The following is a 27,537-nucleotide window of genomic DNA, read 5'->3' as shown; positions in this document are numbered from 1 at the left end:
TACCTTTACAATGAGCATATGGCATTGTCATTACGTAATCTTCGCCCCTATTTAGAAATGTTAGCCGTCCTTCTCCATCTAGTATGGCAGATAATGAATTCCCTGAAATTCAAAGACAGAATATCACATTTCTCACCCTGAAAGATAACAGCCAACATTTCCTAATAAATGAGCATTAACATTAAGAACATCAGTATATGTAGCAGTGCAATCTATCCTGTCTAGCAAAGCCACTACGATACAGTGTTTCCAATTAAAAAATAAATACTCCAAAACTAAAAATTAGAAAGGATAATACAACAATCAAACATTGACTCTTCTAACAGCCTTCTTTCATCCACAAAACACAGGTCACATGCACCAATTTTACATTCCTCAGTAAAAGTACAACCAAAAAACCCCCGTTATTTACCATAGAATTTTGATTTGGCCAAAATGCTACCACTAAGGCAAAAACCATCCTTGCGGTTGCTAACATAGAAGGCAGATATTGGAGGATGATGTGACACCTGTTGAAAAAACCATACATTTGAAAAAAAAAAAAGAGAAAGAGAGGGGAAAAAAAGAAAAACAAGAACATGCAATATAGTATAAACCCTGAATATATATAATGACAGAATGCAAACTTCAGGCTGCACACACTAGAATACAGTTAATAAATGTAAAATGTGACTATAATCTTTAAAGATCAAGCAAACACCTACTGAATTTCAAGAGTTAAGAACATTAGCACCTGAGTCTCCTGAAGGAAGAGGGAACAGAAATTATGGAAACACCTTTCTCTTTGTCTCTCTAGGAAGGGACACTTAAAGGAGGTATCTGTAGAGAAAACTACACTCACCAGGAGATCTTTTAGGATACTATTGATATATTTCAATACATTTCCTCAAGCTACCATGTCATTTAGCTAGCACAAATATACGAGACATTTATTTTACTTCAAAACATTTGTTCCAGTTATTGCAGCTACCTGTTCAGCAATATAAAAGGTCTTGCTATTTGTCCTTGGATGAATCCACATGCAGCGGAAAGTCTCTCCAAGTATAGGATTATACGGCTTTTTTAGTCCCTAAACAGAATAGAGAGTAACCATACTATGCAAGTACACAAGTCAAAAAATATGTCAGTCTATCACAGAAGATAAGACACACACAAAAAATAATCACAATATATATGCTAAAAGTACATAGTACTTGATTTCATCATTTGAATATTGTGCTCAGTTACTCTGTTCTTCATTCTAAGGAAACTGTCATACTATTCCAGGCTACATGTAAGGACAAACAGAATATAAGATTTTTGTGGTAGAATTATTGCAGAGCTTTTATCTGAACTTATGTAGTAAGTACTTTCTTTCAATACAATTTCCCACCAACATGACTTTAAAGAGTATTTAGTGAAAAGCCAAACGAAGCAGTGGAAACATTAGTCCTCCAATTGCAGAATGTTATCACTGAAGAATGGTAAATATAAAACTGTTTCAACTTTATAAAAAATATTTAGTTCAGCTTCTACTCCAAGGGCCAAAAAAAATTTAATGGAGTCTACTTTAAGCATGGCGAAGGACCAGAATGTTCCATGATGTATTTGTGTAAGAAACAAAAACAAAAACTTAGATCTTGCTTTTTAAAAAAATGCATAACAATGTAATTTAAAAGAAAAAATTTACTCCATCCCTAAGCCCTCAAACTAGACACAATGACTAAAGACAAAATAATACATGAAAGTACACCTTTGGCTTTTTGTAGAATCCTGACAAATACCACTTCACTACTTTTTTCATGCGGTTGTAAGCATTCTCTTCAAGAGCAGCTCTGTGAAACAGACAGAACACACAGATCAAATATCAGTACTGTCTCAGCTATAACAATCATTATGACATATCTTGAATCTATGAACTAAAACAACAGGTTTGTGATTTGTAGTACTGTCAACTTTCAGCCTAATCTCACCAAAGTCAAGTAATTGTCAGAAAATGGAAATCAAACAAAAAAAATCAGAAATGGTATTTCCATATGTGAGTCCGTTCTTTGTAAAATTAAATTCTGTTCCACCTGCACTCAAGTTCTTCCACTTATAAGATACTACTCCAGAGAACGAGTCTACTCACATGCAGAGCTGAGTAATATTTCAATTTACAGTCTTGGCTACATTTGAACAGGCAACTATAAATCTGGACAGAACTTAACACTGTATTGAAAAGTTTAACTGGTACTGGATTACCATTCTATATATGCTTCTTTGACAAAAAAACCCCCCAAACTAATTTTGAGACGTCTTCTAACCAGTTTTCAGAAGCTAAACCAGAAATGCCTGCAATATGATTGCTATTAAATTACAAAGAGAGGCCAGAGTTCAAGATGTACCATATGAACTCTCAGGCAGATAGTTTTCAGAAAACAAGGGTATCTGACACTGTTGCCCTATTTCAATTTTAAAAAAATGAAAAAGAATGAAAAGCAGAGATAGAACTGACTTACTCAGACAGAAAGTCTGCATGGTAGTAGTAATCAGACAGCTTGTCCAGGAAAGAGCGAGGTTCCAAGATAAATGTAGGCAGTACAACCTTGGACAAATCCATTCCTGGCCGGACTTGCTTTAACAGTGTCCAGATCAAACTTTTGTTTTCTTCTGACACTACTTCTGTCTGAGCAGCCTCCCCTGCCTAGGATGAACAAAAAAACTGCTTTTATAGAAAGGAGAAAGAAAATAATCCTCCAGGAGACAGGTCAACATTTTCTAAGGTTGCAGTGAGAATGGAAAATGGATATTTAAAATGAACCACTCACAGATGATGAAGCAACTATGGATGAAAGATCAGGTCTCTATAAATACACTTATGATATGTTTTTAAAAAAAGGCATGATATACTATTCAGCATTAAAAATTACATTTGTTTTTATCAGCCTTAGACGAGAAAAATTTGAGGTAGAATATTGCTCAGAAATCCTTCCTTAGTCCTTTCCGAAGCATCAAGTACATTACTCTGTTCTCATGCAGGACTTATACACTAAAAAGGCTGTTCATTCTACCAGCTTTTCCCAGCCATGAAAGCTGATACATTTATGCTTTTCACTGCCTTGACCAATCAGCACTATCAGTGGTTTTCCTTAAAAAAACCTATGACTTAAGGGTAAGTGAGCAAAACCAGCAGCCACACTCCAGTATGCTCCCTTCAGTCCGAGGGGAGATATTCTTCCTTACAGTTTCTGAAATCAAAAGCAAGGGTTGTAGTAAAAGCACGGAAAAGCATCCCTCTTTCCAGAGCAGTTCTAAAATGCATCTTCAAGAATTTATGGTTGACTTAAACTCCTCAGCTTTCCTAAAATATTGCTTTGTCCAAACACAATAATAGAAAACATTAAAGCATAAAGTATTCATGTCCCATAGGTATGAAAAAAACCAAATAGTTAGCACTTGAGGAGAAAGGAGAGATTTGAGAAAAACCTTATTTCAAATTCTGTTACCAAGTTTTTTGTTTTACAAATCCCTGTTGCATTTGTCTGTGTAGATAAATAAAACAACCTGTAGAAGTGGAATGGCAGCTCTGAAGCGTGAATGTAAGGTGCTGTCAGAAATACAGCAAGCTTTCCACTAAATTCTGCAGACCCCACAGCTGCTTAACTTCTTTCTTACAATATTAAAAAATAAGTGTCAACTTGCACTCAAACCTTCAACTTGAAGATCTTTACTTGAAGAAAAAAACCTAAGTTAATAAAAAGCAAATAGAAGTAACAAGAAAAGAACAAGTAGTCATGGTCAGCTTCTGCTGCAGGTGGCCCTTTCAAATAGTGTCTTTTGTCTAAGCAATATTCCAGATAATTTCATTATCTCTGTTAAAATCTCACACATTAGCAAAAGAGTGGCAAAGCAGAGCACAATATGGGTGAACAGAAACTTTTCCACCCGTTATTGCAGAAAAATATGAAAAGCCAATCCTGCAAGTCAGCTTTTAAGTGTATTCTGACCCCTGTAATACCAGTTTTCTATTTGGAGACGCTGCTTGCTCACTATATGAACAGCACTTTTACCTCCCCAAGTTCTTCAGGACTCTGTTCTAAGTAAGTAGTTTCCGTGATATCAATTGGTTCTGGATCAACAAAAGAATCATCCTGTCGTTCTGATGTGTCGCTGTCACTTTCTTCGCTTTTCCCCAATCCATCATTATCAGATTCCTCATGGTCATGGTCATGGTCATTTTCCTTATCAGATTTGTCAGAGTACGTATCTTGATCTTTAAAATGATGCCTTTCAATTTCACTGTCATTTAACCTATTAAAAAAAAAGGCTAAATGAATCTTTAACTTCACACAATAATTTCATTGTCTCCAAACCAGGATCTTAATAAAATATACACTAAATTTGCCAGTATTAAGCCTGATCTGGCAGCTGTGTCAAACCAGCTTTGCTGAAAACATACAGGATGTACTCTTCTCAAACTGTCAAACACACCAAATTTACAACAGTTACACTGGAAGGGACCTGCATATCTTACTCTGGCATGAACCACATCAGGCCCAAGGACTTACAAACATTCAGCTGATACAACTGGTCTCTTACAATTTTGGTGTCCACAAATTCACTGGTCCTGCCCTCATGGGCTTCAACTTAAAAGGATCAGGCAGCCCAAGGTCTATTAGTATTATTAATGACTGAGGCCAAAAGAAAAGCATTGAATGTGCCCGCTTTTTCTTCATCCCTGTTTCTCAGGCAACCATCTTCAACAAGTACTGGTCCACTGTTTTCCTTGGACCTCCTCCTGGTATTAATATACTTAAAAAGGTCACTCTCAGTCGATGTTAAAATTGCTGTCACCTTTCTTCTCCCTCTTCTGCCAACCCCATTAAAGCTAGACCTGCCAGTTTTTTTGCTTAGGTAGTTAAACACATTGAGTACTCTTAGAATATGCTATATCAAAAGACCTACTTAATCAAAGCATTAGTCTTAATTAGACTTAACAGCTGTAACTAATTGCTGTGACTGTAATCTGGGCCAGCAGCTGATATTAAACTACTATTCAAGAGTACAGATCTGCAGCTGAATTGTACACAGCAGTTATATTGCTTCTATGAGACAACAGAAAGAGCAAAACTGTAGCTGAGCCAAGCTTGGTCATCTGTATAGGGTCTTGAATTGTTGTTGGAGACAACAGTTTGCCTTTTCTGAGCTTTTCTCAGATCATCTATGCCAAAAAAAAGTACATTTTCCCCAGTTCAGGTCTCTGTCTCAAATACAGGAGCATGCTCTCAAAAGCAATACAAAATTCCTGCCCTCACAGAGAAGACAGATGGACAGCTAAGTCTTCATAGGAGGGAGGGATTATTTGAAATAAATTTATGTCCACCTGAAAGTGCATTGAATTGGTGGAAGATTACTATTCATAGCACAAGATTCAGACCCAATGATTTCAAATAAAGGACTAAATCTTTTACATTTTCAAATGTACTTTGGTACCACAATTGAAGGTGTTTGAAAACACCATTCGTTCACTACACTTGTTTATAATGTATTTCCACACAAACTTATGTTCACAAAAACCTGGCTGAAAACATTTATTGAAATAAGTAGCGAGTCAGCAAAGGGCACTCAGACTTCAGATAACAGGTGGTACTAGACAATTTTAACTTTTATACATTTAATCATAAGGTGACTGAATTATTTTTCATCTGATGATTCAAAGATAAAACATGCTGAAATAATTTAAGAGGATCATTAATTTCTTTAACCAAAGAACAGCAACTTAAACTCACATGTACCAATGTCTGCCACATGTACTAAGCTTCTGATTTTCTGGTGAAGCTAACAAGAGACACCAACAGAAAATTCCAGTTTTTTCTATCTGGAACAGCTTAACTGAATAGTTAAACTTACTGGTGTGATACTCAGCTTTGAGTTCCTTGAGCCAAACTTTCCTCTGGATCAATTTTGCTTGAAATAAGATTTGTTTTATGTGCAGGGTATAAAACATTGTGCAAGTAAGGCATATAAAGAGAACTCAAGAGCAAAATTAACTGCAGCCTTAATCTCCCTTGGAGAAATTATCACTACTAGGTTCTGCCAAAAAGACAATTAGGTTTAGTAATTAATTCACTTACGGTAGGTTTTCTCCACTGTGCATGTTGTTAGCACGAAGCAGACCATAGAAAGAGACATGACTACTGTCTGCTGAAGAGTTCAAATCGTGTTCTTTACCTTCCCTAATCATTGTACGTTTAAGCAGACTTGAACATTTCAGTGCCAGCTCCAACGCATCCATCCAACACCTGCCTAAAGACAAATTTAGTATTAGACTAAAAATCAAGAATTTAACAGAACTAAACTACTTCCATTGCCTAAGTGGAAAAATTAATCCTTCGGGACTGCTTACATTGCCTTTGAGAACACACTTCAGAGTTGTTCCATGTTATATACATTGTATTTTATAATCTGGTGGGGATATAAAAACTCACAACTACACACCTCTAGTACAAGGGATGCTTCAGGGCAGGACAAGCAAGGTAAAATGTGATTCCATTAGAGCATATGCCAGCATTTTTCCCTTAATACAAGCCTGATTCCACCCAGGCCCTGACTGTTAAATGCCTTCAAAGTTGCCTGCAGCCCTGCTCTAGTTTTGAAGCCTAAGTAACTGCATCAACCAGAAAAATTTGCCTGACATGATAATAATGTGGAAAAAGATAGCATATAATTTTGAAATATAAAAAGCAGATATTATAATTTTCTTTGGGGAAAAGTAGCTAAACAAATTCATGCATTCTTTCTACTTCTTACTTCTTCATTTCCATGTATGTTTCCGTTTCTTAAAACATAAGGCAAACAGAGTCCTGTTTTTAAATTTGCAGGGGTTTGCTTAATTAACCCTGCTAGAAGGGCTACTCAACAGTCTTAAATTTTGCTTTCACGTTGCAACCGTGCAAGACATTTGCACTGACCACCACCTTCCCAATGAAGGGTGATACAAAACTGCATTTTGAGGGAATTTTTACTACTAGAACTCTATGCAACTGCTGCACTTAACATGCAAATACTTTCATGAGAATACGTCCACATTAGCATTTTAGAAAGGCACTAGCTTGATATTTAGACGTATGTTAATATAGGTAAAGCATAAAATCCCTTCCCTCTCCTCTACCCAATCAACACAAGGCAACTGCAAGGAGTTCAATGACACTTTCTTCAGGTCAATATTCTCCTTTAATAATGACGAAAAACTGCTAGTACCAAAACAACCAAATGTATTAAATTAAGGGAGAAGTTCAACAATTAAACTGCAATCAAAGTGCTGTAACAGACACAATGAGACAACTCAAACCATCTCTAATAACTAACTGTTGTCACTGCTAAAAACAATGAAATATCTATTCACCATCTGATTCTGAAGCGGCTCGGATGATCAAATAACTGCTGGGCAATGGCTGAGTTATAGAACCAACTGCTTCACCTTTGGGACCCTTGAAATAGACAAAACAAGGAAAACCATCAGATATTTTATTTCGGTTTTGCAGTTTATCATTCAATGTAATAACAGACTGACACACTGCAGGGCTATTTACCATCACTCAGCATTCATCTAACAAAGACATGAAGGGAAAGATGAACAGCCCTCTTTTAATGTATTTCTTCTTCAAAGACTTAATTCTAAATATAGGACCCAATTCAAGCCCACTTTAAAAAGAATGGTCTTTGGGATTCAAAAAAATTTTTGGTGGGTTTTTTTTGTTTGTTTGTTTGGTTGTTTTTTTTTGTGTGTGTGTGTGTGTGTGTGTGTGTGTAAATCAGACTTGGCATAGTAGTTGGAAAGGCTCTGCTGATGCTACTTATAGCAAGACGACAAAAGCATCAAAAGGAACGCCATGGGGGAGTCACCCTCACTGTACAGGGATTCCTGCAGATGGGTGTAGAGAGATGACAGGGACAGGCTATTCCTCTTCCACTCAGTATTTCAGCTGAAGAGGTAAGACTGAAAACAAGCAAACCAAAAGATGTGTCTATGGGCTGGTGTAAGTGAGTTGATTTACAACAAATGCTGCCTAGTAGAAGATCCCACATCTGTACAGCAACTGCCTTTTCTCCTCCCCAGTCTTATTTGCTCTGGATGAGAGCAAAGATTCCTCTCAATCTGTAGAAGGATGGTACGGTTCATAGAATGGGAGGTCTTATTCAGTGATCTACTTCATGCTTATTTTATATGCCAATGTGTTTGGTGTCTCAACAGCACCCTATGCTTCAGAACTACACAATTTTTGTCTGTCTTCAGAAGACAGATGAGCCAACTGTTTAAAGAGAAATAACCACTATGTATTGCTATTGAAACCCACTAATCCTTTCTCCCTCCCTCCTTCCCCTTAAACTTCTCTACCTACGCAGTAGTCAGTTGCACAAAATACTTAGGTACCTAACGGTAGGCTTATCATTTTCTCAATAAAAAACCCCAAGATGCTGCCTGGGTCCACAAAAGACATTTAGATGCTTAAGTCTCTCTCTATAAAGAGCATCAGCAACCATGACATTAAGTTCAACAGAAAAATACACAGTGGATATCAAATGCCAAAGTTTTATAAGTTCTTCACTTTTCACATTAAAAAAAAACCACCAAAAGACCTTTACATTACTGTCAAGTTTCATTTTCGAATAAAATGTTAAATAACCATTTTAAAGTTTCTTCTCAGAAACATTTACCTATGGTAATTGTACAACAATTGATAGGCAAAGAGGGCTGTATTAAACATACTTGAAGCTATCGTTGAAAGCTGGGTTAAGCCTGCCTAACTGATGAGTTAACACACTTTGGTCTTCACTGATTTTCCCTGGAGAAGCCTAATGAAAAGTCAGTACAAGGCTTAAAAGAGGGAACTGGAAAGCCAGCAGAAGTTTTGAGCAAAAGCAGATAAAGGCAGATTCTTTTAGAAGCAAGCAAATGAAACAGCCAGAACATTTCTGAAGGCAAGAAGTGGATAACCAAGTAGTCTTGGTGGCCCTTAATACCAGTACACACAAGCTAGTGCGGGTGTAAATGATGTTCAGAAACTCTCAAATAGTCAGCATAGACTAACAGCAATTGGGTGTTAGAAACAAGATTCTAAACCTCAGTCTCCCTCTGAGTGAGTAGAAAGGTGTGCCTAACAAAAAAAGGTCTTTGGTAAAGCAGCAAAACTGGGCCTAGGAGTTAGTTGGCACCAAGAACCAGAAGGGACAATCCCATGCATGACTACTGCTCACCCCAAGGGCGTGGTGGCAGGGAAGAAGCCAACCCTCCTCACCTGAGGAGGAGAGAGCACCATGGTGCCAGACAGGGGTGGGAGAAGTGCTGGGGTGCTGCATGGAGGGGACCACGGCACCAGCACAGTGCACAGGCCTCAGCCATCACAAGTCCTTGAAACTCCTGGGTCACAGGACATGGACTAAGGGCAGACTTCTCATGAGATCTGCCCATTAGGTTTATACTGCAGTCACTTTAGGGTGCGCTATTTACTTTGTACTAAGCAACTATAATTTAGAGATGAAGTGTGGTTTTGGTGTCTGGTCTTGTTTTTTTAATGCAAAAAAATTATACTCCCTTAGGTGTTTTAACAATACATTGATTAAAACCAAATGAGTAATTTTCAGTGAACATTTACGTACGTTGACTTAATTTAAGTAACAGCTCATGGATCTTGATTTCCTCTAATGGATTACTGATCCAAAGGCAATGGATACTTCTCTTTGATATCACCCATTATGGCTTCAAAATCAGTTTTCAGTATGTTAGTGTTCTGTACAAGAGGTACATTAGTTTCCATTTTGCTAGGTGACTTTATTTGAATTGACTCTGCTCCTGATGGATGATGCTACAACTACTACAAGGCAATAGTCAAGCCAACAGTTCCATTGGATTAAAAAAAATTCAATGTTTACTTCCTACAGAATATTCATGACAATAAAACTCAAATGCCATGAACATTCATTCAAAAACAGCAATGAAAACTGATAAGCAGCTACCCCTGACTACATTTACTCAGAAAAAATTATTTGCATTAATTTTCCTAGTTTTTCATTTTAGCAAACTGAAATGGCATCAGGACCAGGCGCATGAGGAAGACAAAACAAGGTACAATGCATCAGCTACCTCAGAGTGCAGGAGGAACATCAAAGATCACAGCAACAGGCTTAAGGGAGCATGTGAAGTGACTGGTCACAAACTACTGCAGAAGAGAATTTGCAGTCTGACAGAAGGACACACCAGGTGTGTTCAGGTGAGAAAACCTCCTGCACTACATAACCTCTGTACATATTTCTTGCAATGCCGTCTTCCTCCACTGACTGCTAACAAGGCTTATTTGCCTTAGACTTGAGGCTCGTTCTGTAAAATCTACTCTAGATCAGTCAATTGCTATTACACTTATGCAAGTTTGCCTCATGATAATAAATCTGCAACTAGGACATTATGGTGGACTAGGTAAACAAGGCAGAAAAAGGTTTCAAACTTCAAGGCCTTTTGTCTAATTAAATCCAGTAATTCTCAACTGCAAATAGCCATACCAAAATGAACAAATGCCACTCCAGCTCTCAGCACATTTAGAATGGACAATATCAACTGGTTCAGGTTTAAAATTTGACCTACCTTAAAAAAGTAAAAATCTGGTGGGGTATGTCCTCTAAATTCTAAATATCTAGTTAAAAAAACAAACAAATCCATTTCTCATTGCCAAGCAATAAAGAAATACAAGACTGATTTCTGATCTTCTGCAGACAGGCCACCACTTTGCAATGTATGTATACATGTCATAAATAAAGACATTAACACCAAACATTATAGCTTTGGAAAAGGATATGAAGTTTGTGATCTGCAAATGTGAGATCACTACTGAAAAGTCCTCCTAAGCAATAATAAAATATGATTACTCAAAAGCAACTACAAATGATTTGATCTAAGTTTGGTAAATTTAGATAGCATTGATAACAAATCAGAACGATCACAAGCTGACTGACCTTCCTGTCTAAGGAAAGGATGACAAAATCAATTCAGCATATTCTACAAATGTGACAGTACGTCCCTAACAATTTAAGATTTAGAAGATATGACAGCTACTAATTGTGAGATTGTAAGATGTTGCAGAGTGCATAATTAATTAATTTTGACACAGTTCCTACTATTGTTCTGTAATTTCATCTAAGGCAAGATGTCATTACAGGAGGAAAACATCTTCACTTGTGCTGTGCTTCCACACCCCCTCTCCACATGTAAACACAAAACAAGGACTACAATAGTTTATCAGATTATAAGCAATGAGTAACAGCAAGCATTAAAGATTCTTACAAGAAATTAAAATAAACCCATGCTGTGTAGAACACATTGTGCTTTTCAATACAGATAAGAGTTGCCCACAATATTATGCCATGTATGAGAGGGCAAACAGACATCAGAACTGGATGAAAACATTTATCTTCCTAACATTGTAGCCAAAACCAAGCAGATTTATCAAACAAGTTACAATATAAGCTATTACTGAATAAGGAACTAATTTGAATTTCTACTCTTTCAAAAAAATTGAACTAGGGTGACATTTTATTACAAGAATATAGTTTTGGACACCAAGAAACGTTTATAACACAAGTCTTTCATTTTGGCAAATCCCACCTTATTTTCTCAGATTTGGCTGATGTAAAATACAATGTTAAATATTCACTCCTTCATGTGATTGCCAGTGATGGCATTAACCTCTTCAATGCCATCCCTTTGCACGTCAGATTTATGAATCGCTTTGAGTATACAGAGCAGCATAAATCAAATAGTTTTTCTGATTAACAGGACTAGATGTTGAAGGCTCACATTCAGAATAAATAAACCAATAAAGTTGTAACAAAAAATGCATTTCAGCTTTTCATTCAGGTCTCTTTACTCATGGCTGGCTAATGCCAGTCATCCCTTAAGAATTATGCATGCTACCACTAACCTTTATAGCCCAAATGGACTGCTCCAAAGGATGAAAAAGTTTGAAACAAAAGCCATCTTTTTTAGAAGGCCTCTCGATGAGTTCACAAGCGTTCAGGAGCACTGTTCCTACCCACTGTCCATTTTTGGGTGTTTTGTAAATAAGCAACACTCCCGGTTTCAGTACACACCACAGTTTGGTCCAGCTTTTCAAGGTACCACGAATCTAGAAGAGAAATAGTTGTATCTCAGTGAAGGCAGTATCAAAACCATCCCCCTTAACAAAAGTAAAATTGGAATTATTTAATTAGGTTTTATTTCAAAGCAGAGTTTATAAGGTATATCAAAAGTTTATCCAGGTTTATCGAGGAATACAAAGGTACAATTTCAATGCTCACTCTTCTATTCTCTCGTGATGAATACTGAATTCTACAAATGGGTATACACACATCCAGATATGGGAAGTATGACAATTCATCTGAAACCTTAATGAATTTTCGTATCTGAACATATTTTATCAATAGCGTGAAGACAGGATGATCTTTGGAGACAGAGCTCCTCTGAATGCAGAGCAGACATCTGATAAGAAAAACAAGATATTCAAAACTACATCATATATATTTGAATTTCTTAGATACAACCTTTCAGAACAGCTGTTAACATCAACACATATGCAAAATAAAAGAACCTTCCAATTCTCCAAATTTCCACATCTCATTAGATTGTTTGCATCAACTCTCTTAGTTCTGGATTGTAGTCGCTTCTGTGTCTGTAGGACTGAACGGCAACTTGACCTCTGAGCAATATTTTAGCTTGATTTCATTGGTTTTTGAAAAACTGGAGAAACCTTTTCCTGGCAAGTTATTTTTCAGAGTAGACAATAAAAACAGGTGAAAGGTCTTTCTTCTTGCACTATTAGACAGTACTACTGTACTATATCTATCAAAATAATATATTTATAAATATAAGAAATATGTAAAAATATATCAACTGCACTACTGTTCATAACATTGACTGCAATCTTTGAGAAATTAATTTCTCACCTTTGGTACCAGTTAGTTTTTAACAAAGGAAAAAGGAAAATCAGCAGAAATGCACAAAGAAGCGTGTATTCAAGAATCTGAATATTTTTCACTACTGTTGCAGATGTAACAGAGCTTCACTTTAAAGTGTAAAATGAGAAGGACAAAATAAGAATTGCAAAGCCAACTCATCCAGAGTTAACAGCTATACACACAAGATGCATGTGACTAGAGTGACTGCAGTTAAGTGGGAGCTAGGTTCCTCTATTGCTCCCCTAAGGATCTGAGCACAGAGACCTTGGGATGCAATTAGTGGCTGCTGTGCCTGTAGAAAAACATTAACAGCAAGTAAAAGATTGAGCCTTTTCTGTTCTGGTCAGAAAGCAGCAAGCAACTGCTACATGTTCAACTCAGGTTTCACACTTGGATTCTGACCTTCAGCCAGTCAGCCATAACAATAACTGATGGGTCTGTGATTGTGCTAAGTAATTCTTTTGTGGCTCTCTTCTTTTCTTCTCTGTAATTTTTCTTTTGAACCTGTAAATAAAAATATTTAAAAGCATAAAAAGGTGAGCAAAAACCTGCTAAATGCAATTTGCAATACAGATACAGAGAAGTAGCTTTAAAACACAGTATTTGACTTCAAGGTAGGAATAACTATTTCATGCTCTGTTTCAAGAGCAGCTATGACGTAGTTAATTTCAGATTCTGCTGCAATTTGCTTTTAAAACTGAGGACTTTTAAACTCCTGCTAGAATCACCATGAAGAAAAACCAACAAAACCAACCTCCATCCCCTTTTCCTTTCCTGGTGTTAAGTACAAAGCCAGAGTTGGGCTAGGTTCAGATTTATGGGTACACTATCTGATCAGGAGTCTTTACCCATCAAATATGTTCCCTTCCCAGTAGAAAATTGCAGCAATGTATCTCCCTCTTTCAAAGCTGAATAATTTTATGTTTCTCCTGACATGGTATCTGCCAAACAGTGGAGTATGGTCCTATTACAACACTGGGAGAAGAAGGTACTAGACTACAAGTACTGCATTCAAACTGTAATTTTGATAATTCCATTTGTCATTTCATTGTATAGCAGATATTCTGAGGTCTCTGCCAACCTGAATTACCCTATAATCTTCTGAGTTATCTATAATCTTGCACCATCCTAAAGACTGCAGTACAGTAAAGTTTAAAGAGATTCAACAGCACAACTTCTCACAATACTTAAATATTCCATAGGTCTCGTCATTATTTGGCATTTTTGTCTTCTCATTAGCGAATAAGGTAAAACTATGTGCATGCATTTGTAGTTCATGAGGAGTTACTAGGAAATTAATTCACCTTAAGAGATTCTTTTTTTGTAAGTTTGCTTGAAGATGAAGAGATGTCCTTCTCAGAGCCATTGAAAAGCTTGGATTCAGACTGAAATTCACAAAATGCATAATAAATAAATGACAGTGATAAATACAAGGATATATTACTGATGCAGGCACTTCAGAAAGTGTTTGAAGTGCAGTTACATTTGTAAGGTCCCCATTCCCGCTCACTTCTGTACTGTTTCTTTCACTTTTAAAAAAACCCCAAAGCAACAAACTACAACTTTTAACATGAGCTGTTCACTACCTATTTATGGAGTCTCTTTTTATAAGAGTTTTAGGGGAAAGAAGTCTGCGATTTCTCCAAAAGCAGCTGAACTACATACAGTAAATATTTAGCTCATGTAGCCTCTTACTTGTTAGAGTGGGCTTGAATAGTTAGGCATTACTTTAACAAAGAGAGAATATTTTAGGATAATCCTGGTGTTTAAACACAAGTCTTTCCCATGATATATGAATCCAAATGTCTTCTCCATTACTTGACAGCTCCTCCAAATGAACTGCCATACAGACACTTACCCTGTGACTCATGAAGGAAAATACAGACTCTTCAATCTAGGATTCAGTGCTTTATAAATCATCAGAGTAGAACTATTCACTAATGGCACTTGTTCTGCTGCCTAATCCCACACTCTGATCGCTTTGCAAGTCGTCTTCAAGAAGCTCACAGTTGGCAGCAGACAGGGGAATGAGACTCAGGTTTGTTTATGACACCCAAGTCCTTGTTCAGGCAGGACAATGAGCTGCCTCAGCACCACATGATTTCTCCGCCCTGCCTCTCCCCACATCTTTTAAGGTTCAAAGTTTACTCCTTGGCATTTGCTGAAAGGGGACTCAAGCCAAATACTCACTGTGGGATACATCCCTTGTTGAAAAAAAAAAAGGGTGGAAAAAGAGTCTATCACAGAGTTCTCATATAATTCCAGCTAGAGATTAGAGAACACTGACTACAGGTATCCACCATATACAAATTCAGATAAATTACAAAGAGTTCTATTTCTTTGTGAACTGAAACATAAACTGAAATAAACTTTGGTGGACCCAAAGTTTCTGCCTTGTCAAAGAAATAAAAACCAGAAAAATCAATGCAACATTCTAAACTGTGTATTCAATTCAAGGGCAGTTTATGAAAATTGTTTCTCAAGCTGTTCAACACTTCAAATCCCAGACTACAGTGCTAAGTCTATTCACAGAATTTGTTTGGAATGCTATAAAATGACAGTCAAAAATACGCAAACTTTGAGGAAACCTTACTGCAATAATAAAACCAATGCACTTGAGCACTCTCGAGCTGATCAAAGAAAAGAAACAAAAATTAAAGATTTACAAGCAGGACAAAGCAATTTAACTTTATTCTACTTTGATGCCTTTAATTCTAAGAACTAAGACTTTACAGGAGTCTACTTAGCTACTGTAAAAGATGTGTGCAGTAACTGGTAAAAAGGAATTTTAGCTCAACATTATTTCAATGGTAAGTAATTGTTCTTTAACTTCCATATATGTATTAGAAAATGAAGGAAACCTCTTTTTTTATAATAAAGGTATGGTCTTGACACTCAGAATTTAGCTTTAAGATGAGCGTGCACCTGGAAATTAAATTCCTCTCTCTAGATGCTAAAGGAAATACAGTACTTTAAATGTAGTAACAGAAGAGGGGAAAAATACTTATCACTGTCACATAAGAAGAGGTAATGAACTCATTATGCAAGCTATAATGGAGCAACTTAAGCAAAACATTCATAAATATTCTAGTTGCTCGCTAAGAGAAAGCTAAGGCAATCTAAAGGTCATGCATATAAAAAGCCCCAAATCAGTAAGTATCACAGGCTACAAAAACTCACTTTCTCATTGTCTCAGTTTTAAAGCTCACTATTATGACACTGAGTAGAATTCTACATTTACCTGTCCAATGGATTATGAGACAGGCTGTGACCTGTGTATGTTTAAGGAAGTAACTTCCTCAGTGTTACACCTACACAAAGAGGAAGGGATAAAAAATTTTGAAGAAAACCTCCTGCAACTCCCAGCAAGGTACATTCAGTACCAGATTCCAGGCAAGTCTCATCAGTGCTTTTCCATTTTCACTTAGAAAGAATGGCTGCTACTTCACCTCCACCAGTCTAATCAAGCCTCACATGCAGTAATTGCAAAAAGACAGATGAAGAAAAACATGTATTAGCAGAAGTAGAAATATTGGTCTCATCTTTGAGAGCAGAAAGACACAAACAAAAGTAACAGCAAAGAACACAAAGTTAAGATCCTGGAAACACAAGAACCAAGAAAAATAAATATAAGAAAGAGAAAAAAGGAATTGGATAGTCAAAGAGAAGTGATTAAGAGACTCTGGAATAAATCCAAGTTGGAAGAGACCATAATAACTTGATTTCTAAGTAAAAAATTATTTAGAGGTTCTGGACCAAAATAAGTATTTTGATCAGAAGCAAGCTGGATGGTAAAGCACACTTGCTTGATATTCCTGACAAATGAGGCTATAGGATGCAGTAAAGCTAAAAAACACAAAGTTTAGTGATTCCAAGTCACATGTAAGCCACCAACAGCTTGAAATGCTTAGCTACACATCCCAAAATGCACAACCTGCTGCAGAAACTAACCTGCTCACCCCAATGCAATTCCAATTACACTATTTCAGCCAGGATATGCTACTATAATTTTTAAGTCTCTTTGTTTTCCTTCAGTATCACAGAAAAAATTGTGTCGAGACCTCAAATGCAATCCCTCTGCCTTGGCCAGCACCACCGCCAAGAGCTGCAGAGCCCACCTCACACCAAAGCATGCGTGGCAACATGCAGGCATCTCCCCCATTCCCCCTGGGAGCTACCTGTGTTCAGGGTCGGGTCCTCACCTGCCAGAGCAGCTCACACTTGCTGTGCCCTGACAATCTGTTTAACTGTCTGTAACCATATTTGTCTTTGTAACAAGACAGCAGACATCCCAGCAGAAAACAGAAAACCACAGAAGAGAAACACAGCTGGGTAAGTTAGAACTTTTAAACTCTATGGCAAGGTAACATCCCACCACAAGATGACAGGAAGAAGACTGACTCCATGTTTCATTTTCACTACTTTGAACCATAGATCTTCATGTGACATCATCCTGGGAACTATATTAAGAAATTCCCTTTAATCTTTATCTATTGCTGATTCTCAAGTGTCACCTTCAAGATTATCCACAACAAAAGTTAAATACATTTGCCTTTAATTAAAAATGCATAACTCCTTTACACACCAACATTTTAAAACCAGATTAAGAGGTTGCTTTCCTTACCTTGCTTTTTGACATAGAACATGCTGCATCCTCTTTACTCTGTGACACATCATCCTTGCCTTTGTCAAAACCTTCAAGAAAAGACAGCATTGTTGCAAATTATTTGAAGACATTAACAATTTGTAGGAGCTAACCTTTGAAATAAATTTGCAAATTATGTTTAGCATAAAGTGCAAGTAGATCAGATTTTCAAATAATACATAAACACCAGTCCACCTCACCAGCTGAAAATGTATCAGCTACTACAATATAAAATACTTTAATACCCATTAAGAGGCAAGAACAGTCCAGTGTATTTGAATAATGCTGCACCCAATCCAATAACCTGATGAATTGTAAATATAATGTGCCAACTTTCATCCTTTTATCTTCTCACTCTTTCCTACCTGCATATATGCAGACCCAGAGCAGAATACTAAATAAAGCCTTTTTTGATTTGTTAATTTCTGTAGCTAAAACTAATTGTTACATACCACCTACATGAAAAGCATATCTGATTAAGATTACCAGTCAGGTTTTTTTGGTAAGAAAATGGAAAAGGTTCCTTACATTAGCCTTCAATTTACACTTTCAATTTGACACTGAATAAGCCTAAGTACAAGGTTTTGTATTAAAACAGTTGTAGAAATCCCACATTTATCTTCTGTGACTTCCGGTACAAATCCCACACTTCCCAGTATCCAAAAAGCAACGGAAATTGGTGTATGTGTGACTATGGAAAAGAGGGCTACAACTGGCATGGGTGCTGCCACATGCCACAGAACATACACTGAGAACATAGCATTCTCTTGCAGAAAAATCATCTACTCTGGTTACAAGACACAACATCTCTGTGACCCATTTTATTTGAAGAGAGTGGTGTAGCCTAAAGCTTTTATAAACAGGAATAAAACAAATTGCACAATGCATTTATGTGACTAAGTAAACATGCCATAATTTGCACACTCTCCAGAAAGAAGGCAGATAACTGTGAAGTCATCCATGGATTTCGGGAACAGCCCAGGCAGCTGAGGAGCCTGGCACAGCTGTGGCCCACGAGAGGGCACTGCACCAGCAGGCAAACTGCACCCACAAGCGCTTCAAAGCATCCCTCTGAATGTGGCCTGAACTTTGACACAGAAATTGGTACTCAGAGCTCTGAAATGAGATTTATGAGAAACTCCTTGATTTCACATTCTTCAGGGGAACGTATGTATGTGCAGGCAAACTGCGAGCTTCAAAAGAATTGTTATTAACTCTGTAGCAGTGTTGAGTAGTTAATTGTAAGATTTTTTTTAAAATTAATATCTTCACTCTGTCACAGCTTATAATACCTAGAAACTCTAAGACAGAACTGATTCATTTATTGCAATTAAATACATTATTACAATAATACACATCTTGGGAAATTTCATGGAGTTAAACAGGCATTAGGTTAATCTTCAAGCTACATAAGAAAGCTGAGATTCCTCTTGGTTTTGGTCTGGTAATCAGTCTTTTTGTTTTGTTTTTTTTCATTACATTTATTTCCTTTTGTATAAATTCTTTAGTGAGGCTAGATTTTTTAAAATTATAAGCTGCAATACAGTATTTCATTTTATGCTCACACAAACCAAACCCTACACGCCTTAAAAAACCAAAAATCAAACAACTCTTGCACATCTTTACAGAAAAGCCCTCCTGAGCACAGTTTATTAAACCCTTCATTTTGAAATTCTTCCAACACATCTGCAATAGGCTGTTCAGCTAATCAAAACCTTTAATGCAGAAGAGCATTTGATCACAGTGAAGAAATACCTAGAGAGGCAGAAAATTTGCAGTACTAGGGAATCCACAAAAAGGCATGTAATGATCCAGAGACCATAAGCTGCATTTCATATATAACACCAAATACAAAAGCATAACTTCCTTACAGCACAAGTTACCCCATGTTGAAACAAAACCAAGGTTGCTTCAAGCCTCAGGACAGACCTGCCTTAGTTCCCTGAGAAGTTACCAGATTCGATGCCAGTCTTAGGCAGTCAAACACACACCAGAACCATAGCAAAGAGGCTTTCTCCTTACCCCAAAGAAATACATCAATAGGAACCAAGTCACACTGAAAATGCAATACAGGCATTTTCCAGTTTTACTGATTTATTTAATGGCATGAGAAAGAAGACAGTAGTTGGAATCAACGGGAAGTGCTAAGTCAGGATTGTTCTTACAGAAGATAAGCTGTAATTTACAGAGTGCTTTCTAAAGCATAACAGCTTTAAAGACTTTATACATCCTTATGTAACAGACATACATTTTTATTTTCACAAACTTTTCATCAGTACCACCAAGCAGAAATGAAAACATGAAGAGCTCTTCTTTCCCAGAGAACTAGACATGAAGGCCAAAGTTCAGTTGCATTTCCATAAATTTCACCTCCTTGTTTTCAGTGTCTTAAACCCAAGGGGTATGTGCTGATTCATAAACATGTCACAACACTCACTGTTCCCTTCCTCACTCACATGCACAGAAAAGGGCTGTCTCAGGGGTTCTTTAGCAAAGCCAATGCAGGGTGCTGTACCTACTGGTGCAACTTGCACTGTTCCATCTCAGTCTGTGAGGAAACCCAGACAGGCAGCTTCACATCCCACACCATCCTACTTATAACATCCTCCAGACAGAAGAGATAAGCTCACTCACAATTATAGATGTTTTTTCTCCTCATGTTCTAAAATGTATGTTAAAAGAATTTATCCTAACCTGGGTGCTAATCCAGACACAGCCTCACTCACTCTAAAGACATATTTTTCAGAGAGCCTCTATTGAGATGGAGACACCTAAACATCAGAAAGAAATCTAACTTATCTAGCAAGAACAGTTTGACACTAATACCTGCAGGGAAATTTGTACTGAAACATCACAAAAAGCTATACATAGGCCAAAGCTGGGGACAATACACACTTTGCCATGGAAAACACTTGGTCAAGGAAACAATTAAATTCACAGAAGCAACAATAAAAACTACTGTTTCCACTCTTCCTTCTACCATTTACGAAGAATAAATTTATCTACAGATTTCTGACAAATACAACAGCAAAGCCAAGAAAGGTGCACCTCCAAATGATGGTTCATGTTACAGGGGTTTTTGTAGTTTTGTTCATCCCAACAGTACTGAAAATTGCACCCCAAAGAGCCACTGAATCAGCATGTGGAGCTGAGTATGAGAGGCTAGAGGCAGGGTCTAATAAAGTGTTCCAAGCTTTTCAACCCACCCAGAAGTGGTTTTGGGCTTAAATGTTTTAGTTTACTTGCTCTTTCCCATCTTGTAATTCAAACAAACTTTTCAGCAAAATAACCTGAGCACACATTTCACAATGTAGAAATTCGAGTGTTGAAATTCTGCAATTTCTTCTCTATTAAATCTCTTCAATTTGTGTATGATTTTCTAGCATTCTTCAGAGTCAAGAGCTCCACTACTGTACTCTTTAAAGCAGATCTGAACACCAGGGATTGTGTCCAAAGCACCACTACGTCTTAAACAGACTTTCTCCCAGTGTGACCTTCCTTATCTGAACGGATCCCAATGCCAGTGCAGTCAGCCACAGCTCATGGTGTGACCTTACAAGCCAAGGGAATCTCTCCATTAGTGTGTTCCTACCATGAGCACTCAGCAAGCCCTTCCAAAACTTGCAGGCCAAAACCTACATAAAAATTCATGATGAGCTCAGACAGATCAAAGAGCCTGACAACTGCTTGCAGCTGAAGAAACCAGAACCCTCTGCACACAAGATGCCAATTAAACAAAAAAAAAATCAAACAGCTTCTTTAGAGGCTGAGACAGAATATGTAGTCAATACCAAAAGAAAAAAATTCTTCAAAACATATTCTCTGACAAAAAATGAAGATACATACACTGTAAGACTAAAGACTGTTTATGAAAAAGTCTGTAGGAGGGTACATTTTCAAGCAAAACTGTCCAGTTAATAGATTTCAAATTTCAAGTGTAACACAGGGGTTATTCTTTAAAGTTGCACCAACAATCTGCCCCTTAAGTCAATTCTGAGGGAAGGGCAAAGCCAAAACTGGCCACATAGCAATTCCTACTTCTCAAATACCAGTTTTGTACCTCTCAGCAAATGTCATCTGCAATTAGGATACATGAAAAAAACACGCTACTTTTGTCAAATCTATTTTATCCATAAAAGAAGTAATAACTATGCACTGGCAAACCTTTTCCAACATATAGAAGAACCAGTAAGAAGAAAGTAATGCCATGCATGAAAAGATCACAAACAGCAAACCAAGACACGGTATTACTGACTTCAAAATCAAACTGAAGGAACAGACTGATTTGATTACTAGTTTGTATATGTAGTTGTGAAGAACAAATAATTAAGCTGAAAAACTATATGCTTCTGGAAGAAGTATGAGCTACATTTAGTGTTAATTATCAATACTGGTGCTGTATAAAAACAGGTCAAAAAAAACCCTGAAAAATCTTTTTAAAGAATTGAACTCAAGGAAAAGTAAGTCTTTTTAACTGACTGATTTTCAAAGCTTACTAACAACCAGTTTTAAGAACACAGTCCTATACTAACTAATTCAGAGTCCCCTATGGATTTTGAAACCAAAGTAATCAGAAAAATAAGTAAAATCCTTCTATTTTCTCACAGTTGTGGGTTTTTTTGTAAAGCCTATATAAAATAAACAATAATAACCATAAACCATTATTGCTGTAACTACATATGAGCATCTTTTAGACAGGTCACAACTACTCTTTTTTAAACCAATCTGAAAGAGTATACCTTTCAGCATACTAAGAATGTTTAAATTCTTTAGAGATATATGAGAAATTCCAAAAGTGAAAACATATTTTAGTTATATATTTAGACTTGATTTTTTTCATTAAAAATGCAGAACAAATGGAAAACATTTAAGAAGTTATTCATTGTCTACTTATGGATAGCGATCAGCTTTAATTGCAGAATTCTATACAGGAAGGAAAGTACAAAATGAAACTGGTTTTTTTCATTACCACACTACACACATTTATTTCAAAGGTAAGAAAGATCTGTCTAGTTGCCAGCCCCATGCTTTCAAGTTTTGAGATTTTTATTTCCTCAGTAGCTTGAATAAAACAGTGTTAGATTCTTGGTAGAAGGCTAATTGTTTCCTGAAGCAGAGGAGAAGGAACTATTACACAGTAAAACATGAAGTTTTATAAAATGTCATATTTCAAACAACTTCTCCCACCCATCTGAGGCTAAACATCCCATCCAATGATACTGCAAGCCAGGACTCGCCACCGACGCAGAGACACCCTAATTGCCAGTCTGCAACCTCTCCTATGCTCTGCACCCAACTCTTCTCCATGTCTCCTGAGTCAGGGCTCACAAATGCCGTGAGCTCTACTGCAGGAGCTGTGCGACAACGCAAAAACTGTGTCAGTTCCCCCTCCCACTCACACGACTACGCACCAAAGTGGGCATGTGCACAAGATAAATCACACGCATAGAGTAATTCTGGTAAGAATGCACAATTTCCCTTTCAGGAAGAGGTGACCTTGTAACACACTTTCAAGCACTGAAGCTTCCTGAAATAAACTGCTGAAATTTAGCTCACTATATCAGAAGGACACATTATGGACAATGAAACTAAAAATTAATTTCAAAACTCCAGTACTGATTTTCAGGACACAACAAATCTGAGCAAAAGAAGACTCAAGCTCTTTCAGGGGTTATGACTCTTAAAAAATCTTGCACTGATGAGTTCAGCAAGGCTATGTTTTAGCCCTCATTCTCTACCTTGTCATTTTATGTCAAACCACTGATGACACGCGTGCAGATTCTCCAGCAGTTAGAGATAAATAAAAACCTTCTGCCACAGTTTACTATTTTAAATCAAATCCATTGTGTGTGTGGGTAGGGTGGGGTGGGGGTGGGTAGTGGAAAGTACAAGGGAGGAAGACATTTATAAACCACATCAGTCACAGAAGTCCAAGCAAACAAAACAAACATTATAGTCAGTCTCAAATACATCAGTGCATTTTAAAGTGAGATTTGCAGCAGTGTAAAAGCTAACTTACTCATTTGCCTGTCTGCAAATCTTGCCATTATGAAGAGCTGTTATCTAAATGCATACAAATAATATTCTTTCTGATTTCTACCAACATCTCAGTACATTACTTTCATTCAAGCTTAAAAATTTGAGGTGGAAATTATATTCTCTTCTGTGCATTCTAAGAAACGCAAGACCAAAACAAACCTGGCAAAGCAGGAGAGAGCTCGTTATATCCTCCAAATGAAGCATTCCGGACAAGCTTTCGGCCATCAGCTCTTGGAGAAAACACAGATGAAATCCCAGCACATGAAGAAAACCTACGTCGCACTGGACCCTCTTCCTTCATGAGTTAAGGTGTTTGTGTAAGGATTATGTTCTCTGTGAAAGCTGGTTAGCATGAGCTGCTTGGAACAAGTGTTGCAATAACAGCCTTTTACCTCACATTCTGATGAGTAAGACACAAAAGGGAAAAAAAAACAAATGAAGGGCACACATGAAAAATGCAGTGAAGAGACAGAGGCTGCCAAATCAGCAGCAAGCCAAGCAACACTACACTCCTCTCTCATCAAAGCCATTAGGATGCTTAAAGTGGAATGGCTTTGCTTCAGCTCCTCCTTCCCAGAAATACACTGCATCTCATTTTTTACATCGCAGTTTTGGCCCTACTCATTTCTAAGCACACAAAAATGGTGTTTATTTAGGTTTTAAGAATTCCTTAAATCAAGTTCCTGTTAGTCTTCCAAGTCCAAAATTTCTATTGCAGAAAGCACAACTCATGAGCTATGTGGCTTCCCCATCTCCATAGTACGCTATGGAAATCTGAAAAGGGAGTCAGTTGTTTGCATGATGCAGTCATGTTGAACCTGTTCAGGCACTCACATAACTAGTTTTTATCAAGTGAGTGTGATAGCCTAAACATCTTAATTTCTTACTTTAGAGGTGAGATGATTGCTTTTTCTTCTCTAAAACTCTCCCATATTTGTATACCTACAAACCAGCCCAACTCCTGGAAGAGTTGTTTTAAATCATCTCCACAAATAAAACACTCAAACAGACCATCTTAAATGTTTCTGTAAATTGTGCTTCAAGACTACAAATCTCCTGATCCAAACTCTTCTTGCTGGCAGCTACCAGAATAAAGTCAAATAAGCTCTCCCTAACGTGTTTCATCCACTGCTCATTAGATCAGCTGCTTCTTTGCTCTTATGACTAGCTTACATGGATACCTTCTCCCATATGTGGAATTTGCTTCCCATTTCGTGTTTCTCTGCTGATCCCATTTTCCCCATCACACCTAATTTCTGTAAAAATAGGTTTTGAAACCTTCTATTTGCTAGAAAGCGGAAAAATATGACACTAAGAATTAGCTTGAAAATAAGAACTTGTCTTCTTCCTTACTCCACACTAGAGATCTTTTTTTCTTACAAAGTGAAACACAGCCCACAAATTAAAACAGCAGTAGCATGAATGTGATTAATTCTCAAATAATACTGTTTAGTCCATCTGCTTATGCAAAAAATTGTCCTTAATATTTGTCGTTCAGTAATTTCAGTTCACATTGGCTCAAAGATAATACAGTAGACTGAAGTATTTTATAACTCCTGTGAAAGCTTTTAATTGTGAAAAGTGTTTGTGCATTATTACCTAGAGAGACACACACTAAGACATATACAGAAAACACTGAAAATAATTCTTTTAATTATGAAACATTGTAGCTTCCAGGATCCTACAAATCACTAGAATTTCTTCATGCCTCATAACAGACTAATGTCCCAATATGTCACAAGGAGAAAAGATGTACCAGAAAAAAACAAATATGAGGCATCAATTAGGCATCAACAGAAACCATTATATGAGATATGTAAAACACCATTCATTGAGCACAGGGAGTGCGGAAACCCCAAATGAGCATGTCATGTATTTAGTCCGGTCTTCATTTATCCATTACTGTGTCTCTCTCACACCTCTCAGCTGAAGCAGTCCTTGTCCAGATGTCCCAGATGGAACAGGAAAAGTAGCTGAAAAACTAGAGAAGCAAAATGGTGGTGCAATGAGGAAGAAATGCAGGAAGGAGAACACAACTCTTTTGTTTTTTCTTTTTTTGATAAAGACAAGCTCCACACCACTTCTCATCTATCTTCTTAACTACAAAACAGAGCAACTACGTTGCCCAAATCTATTCAGAATATGCATCTTCTTTTATTTTTTCTAATCAAGATCAAAAGAAAGCTGCAGTAGAACTCCCTTGACCCACAGAAGGAACTGTATACTCTCATTACAGACCTATCTTGGCCAGTTAACGGGACTGTTATCTCCTCTTTCAGAGTCAGGGCTATGACCTTGCCCAGAAAGCTCTGCTGACACTGATATCAGGATGTTTCCAGGTCTTGTACTGGAATGGCTGGGTCACACAGACTAATGGGAAGGGAGGCTCCACCATCAGCCACCCGCACACCACTTGGTTTGCATATGCCTCTAGATGCTGGGCCAGTTCTGGAACCCGACTGACCATGACTCTGGTAGGCTGGAACAACAAGCCTACCTGGTTCTTCCACAACTTAGTCTTCTCTCCCACATTATATTCACATTGCTAAAAAGTGGATAGACTTCGAGGGGTTTGAGTAAACAACATAATCCTGAAGGCCTTCACCTTATTTCTCTCCATGCCCTTTCAGTTCCCTTGACACTGTTCATGTAGCCAAACTGTAAATAGGAACAGATTAAAATACCTCTTTCTCCTTCCTACGCCCTTTTCTTCATTTAGAAGTTAAACTGAAATCTATGGGTAGATAAAATTAGGAATTTTAATATGGGTAATGTTACATTTCCTCCCTGTGAAGCTCTCTTCAATCCAAGAAGCTGTTATCCAGGTATTCTAAGAACCTTCCGCTTTAACTAAACAGCAACATAGGAGAGGCAGGCTCTGTGCCTTTTGCCAAAGTAAGACTGTCTCATCACCACAACAGAGTGTGAAAAGCAAATTAGGCTTCCTGGAACAGGGACAAAATAATGAGGCATGAAAGTTTAACTGTGTTACTATTACCTTTTGAACTTACTGTGACTTTGCAAAAATGTAACTGTTTGTACAAGAGACTTGCCCAAAACTGGCCAGCAGACACAATAAAAGACAATTAGGCTTGCCTAAGTGTGGGCAGTTGAGATAAAGGGGAATTAGGGGCTTGCTTGAATAAAGGCTGGTAAGAGAAGTGCTTTCACCACTTCTCAGCACAGCAGGAGGGCGGAAAGCTGGGTGGTGAAGGGTGGAGAAAAGAAGTGTTTAAAATTATGTTATATAACATCCTTATAGTAGAAAACATAGAGAATAAGCAACAGAATGTAGAATCAAATTGACGTAAACCCAAGGAGTGTCTGTAATAGATAATATCCAAAGCTACCTGTATAAAAATTGCTGAATTTTGTGTATCCAGTGGATATGTACTTTGGAGGCATGATTCCCTCTGTGTGTGTGACCCTGGCCATGGCCAGGCCATAATAAATTGTGCTTTAATATCAATATCTAGATTTCTTTAAATGATTCCTTCTTCATCTTCCCCTTCACCCCCTTCAGTCACCTTTGTATTCATTTAAATCTGAAGCAGTAAAACAGTTAATTATAGTCAAACCATGTAAAAATTCACTAGTTCTTTAACTTTTCAACAGCTTGCCATTTATTATGCCTGCTATACCTGTATACACATGCTCATTTGCTTCAACTACTTCAAAGTACATTGCTGTAGAGACACCTGACACAACTGAAAGGCTGTTAGAGCAAAAGGAATCTGTAACTTTTAATAAAAGTCAGGATTCTTCTACATGGTGAAATTCTAAGCTTAATTTTATTTTGAACTCTTCAGCATCAGCCTGTGATATTAGAGGGGTTTCTGCTCACCACACACTCAGTGCTCAAGCTCTTAGAAACCCTTTTAATTCCT

The 27,537-nt window shown here is 37.3% G+C and overlaps 1 protein-coding gene and 1 non-coding gene across 8 annotated transcripts in view; both read right to left on the bottom strand.

The window, feature by feature from the left end:
* Positions 1-27,537, bottom strand: part of OSBPL8 (oxysterol binding protein like 8) — an 84,961-nt gene that overhangs the window by 11,969 nt on the left and 45,455 nt on the right. For 5 of the 7 annotated variants that reach the window (XM_071552183.1, XM_071552184.1, XM_071552187.1 and 2 more), the window contains 12 exons: positions 17,591-17,661; positions 14,271-14,351; positions 13,369-13,470; positions 11,934-12,137; positions 7,367-7,451; positions 6,096-6,267; positions 4,032-4,272; positions 2,481-2,665; positions 1,733-1,814; positions 971-1,069; positions 413-509; positions 4-102 (listed from right to left, as the gene is read on the bottom strand). In XM_071552183.1, the coding sequence (XP_071408284.1) occupies positions 4-102; positions 413-509; positions 971-1,069; positions 1,733-1,814; positions 2,481-2,665; positions 4,032-4,272; positions 6,096-6,267; positions 7,367-7,451; positions 11,934-12,137; positions 13,369-13,470; positions 14,271-14,351; positions 17,591-17,661 (1,518 nt within the window). Of the gene's footprint in view, positions 1-3; positions 103-412; positions 510-970; positions 1,070-1,732; positions 1,815-2,480; positions 2,666-4,031; positions 4,273-6,095; positions 6,268-7,366; positions 7,452-11,933; positions 12,138-13,368; positions 13,471-14,270; positions 14,352-14,824; positions 15,019-17,590; positions 17,662-23,809; positions 24,051-27,537 lie in introns of those variants that run through there. The other 2 variants (XM_071552185.1, XM_071552189.1) reach the window with 2 other exon arrangements.
* LOC139670774 (small nucleolar RNA SNORA5) lies at positions 4,909-5,057 on the bottom strand. The gene has a single exon (XR_011697549.1). It is a non-coding gene; the product is annotated as a small nucleolar RNA SNORA5 (small nucleolar RNA).

This window comes from Pithys albifrons, chromosome 3 (assembly GCF_047495875.1).
Source record: "Pithys albifrons albifrons isolate INPA30051 chromosome 3, PitAlb_v1, whole genome shotgun sequence".
NCBI classification, from domain to species: Eukaryota; Metazoa; Chordata; class Aves; order Passeriformes; family Thamnophilidae; genus Pithys; species Pithys albifrons.
This window is presented reverse-complemented; position numbering and strand designations above follow the sequence as displayed.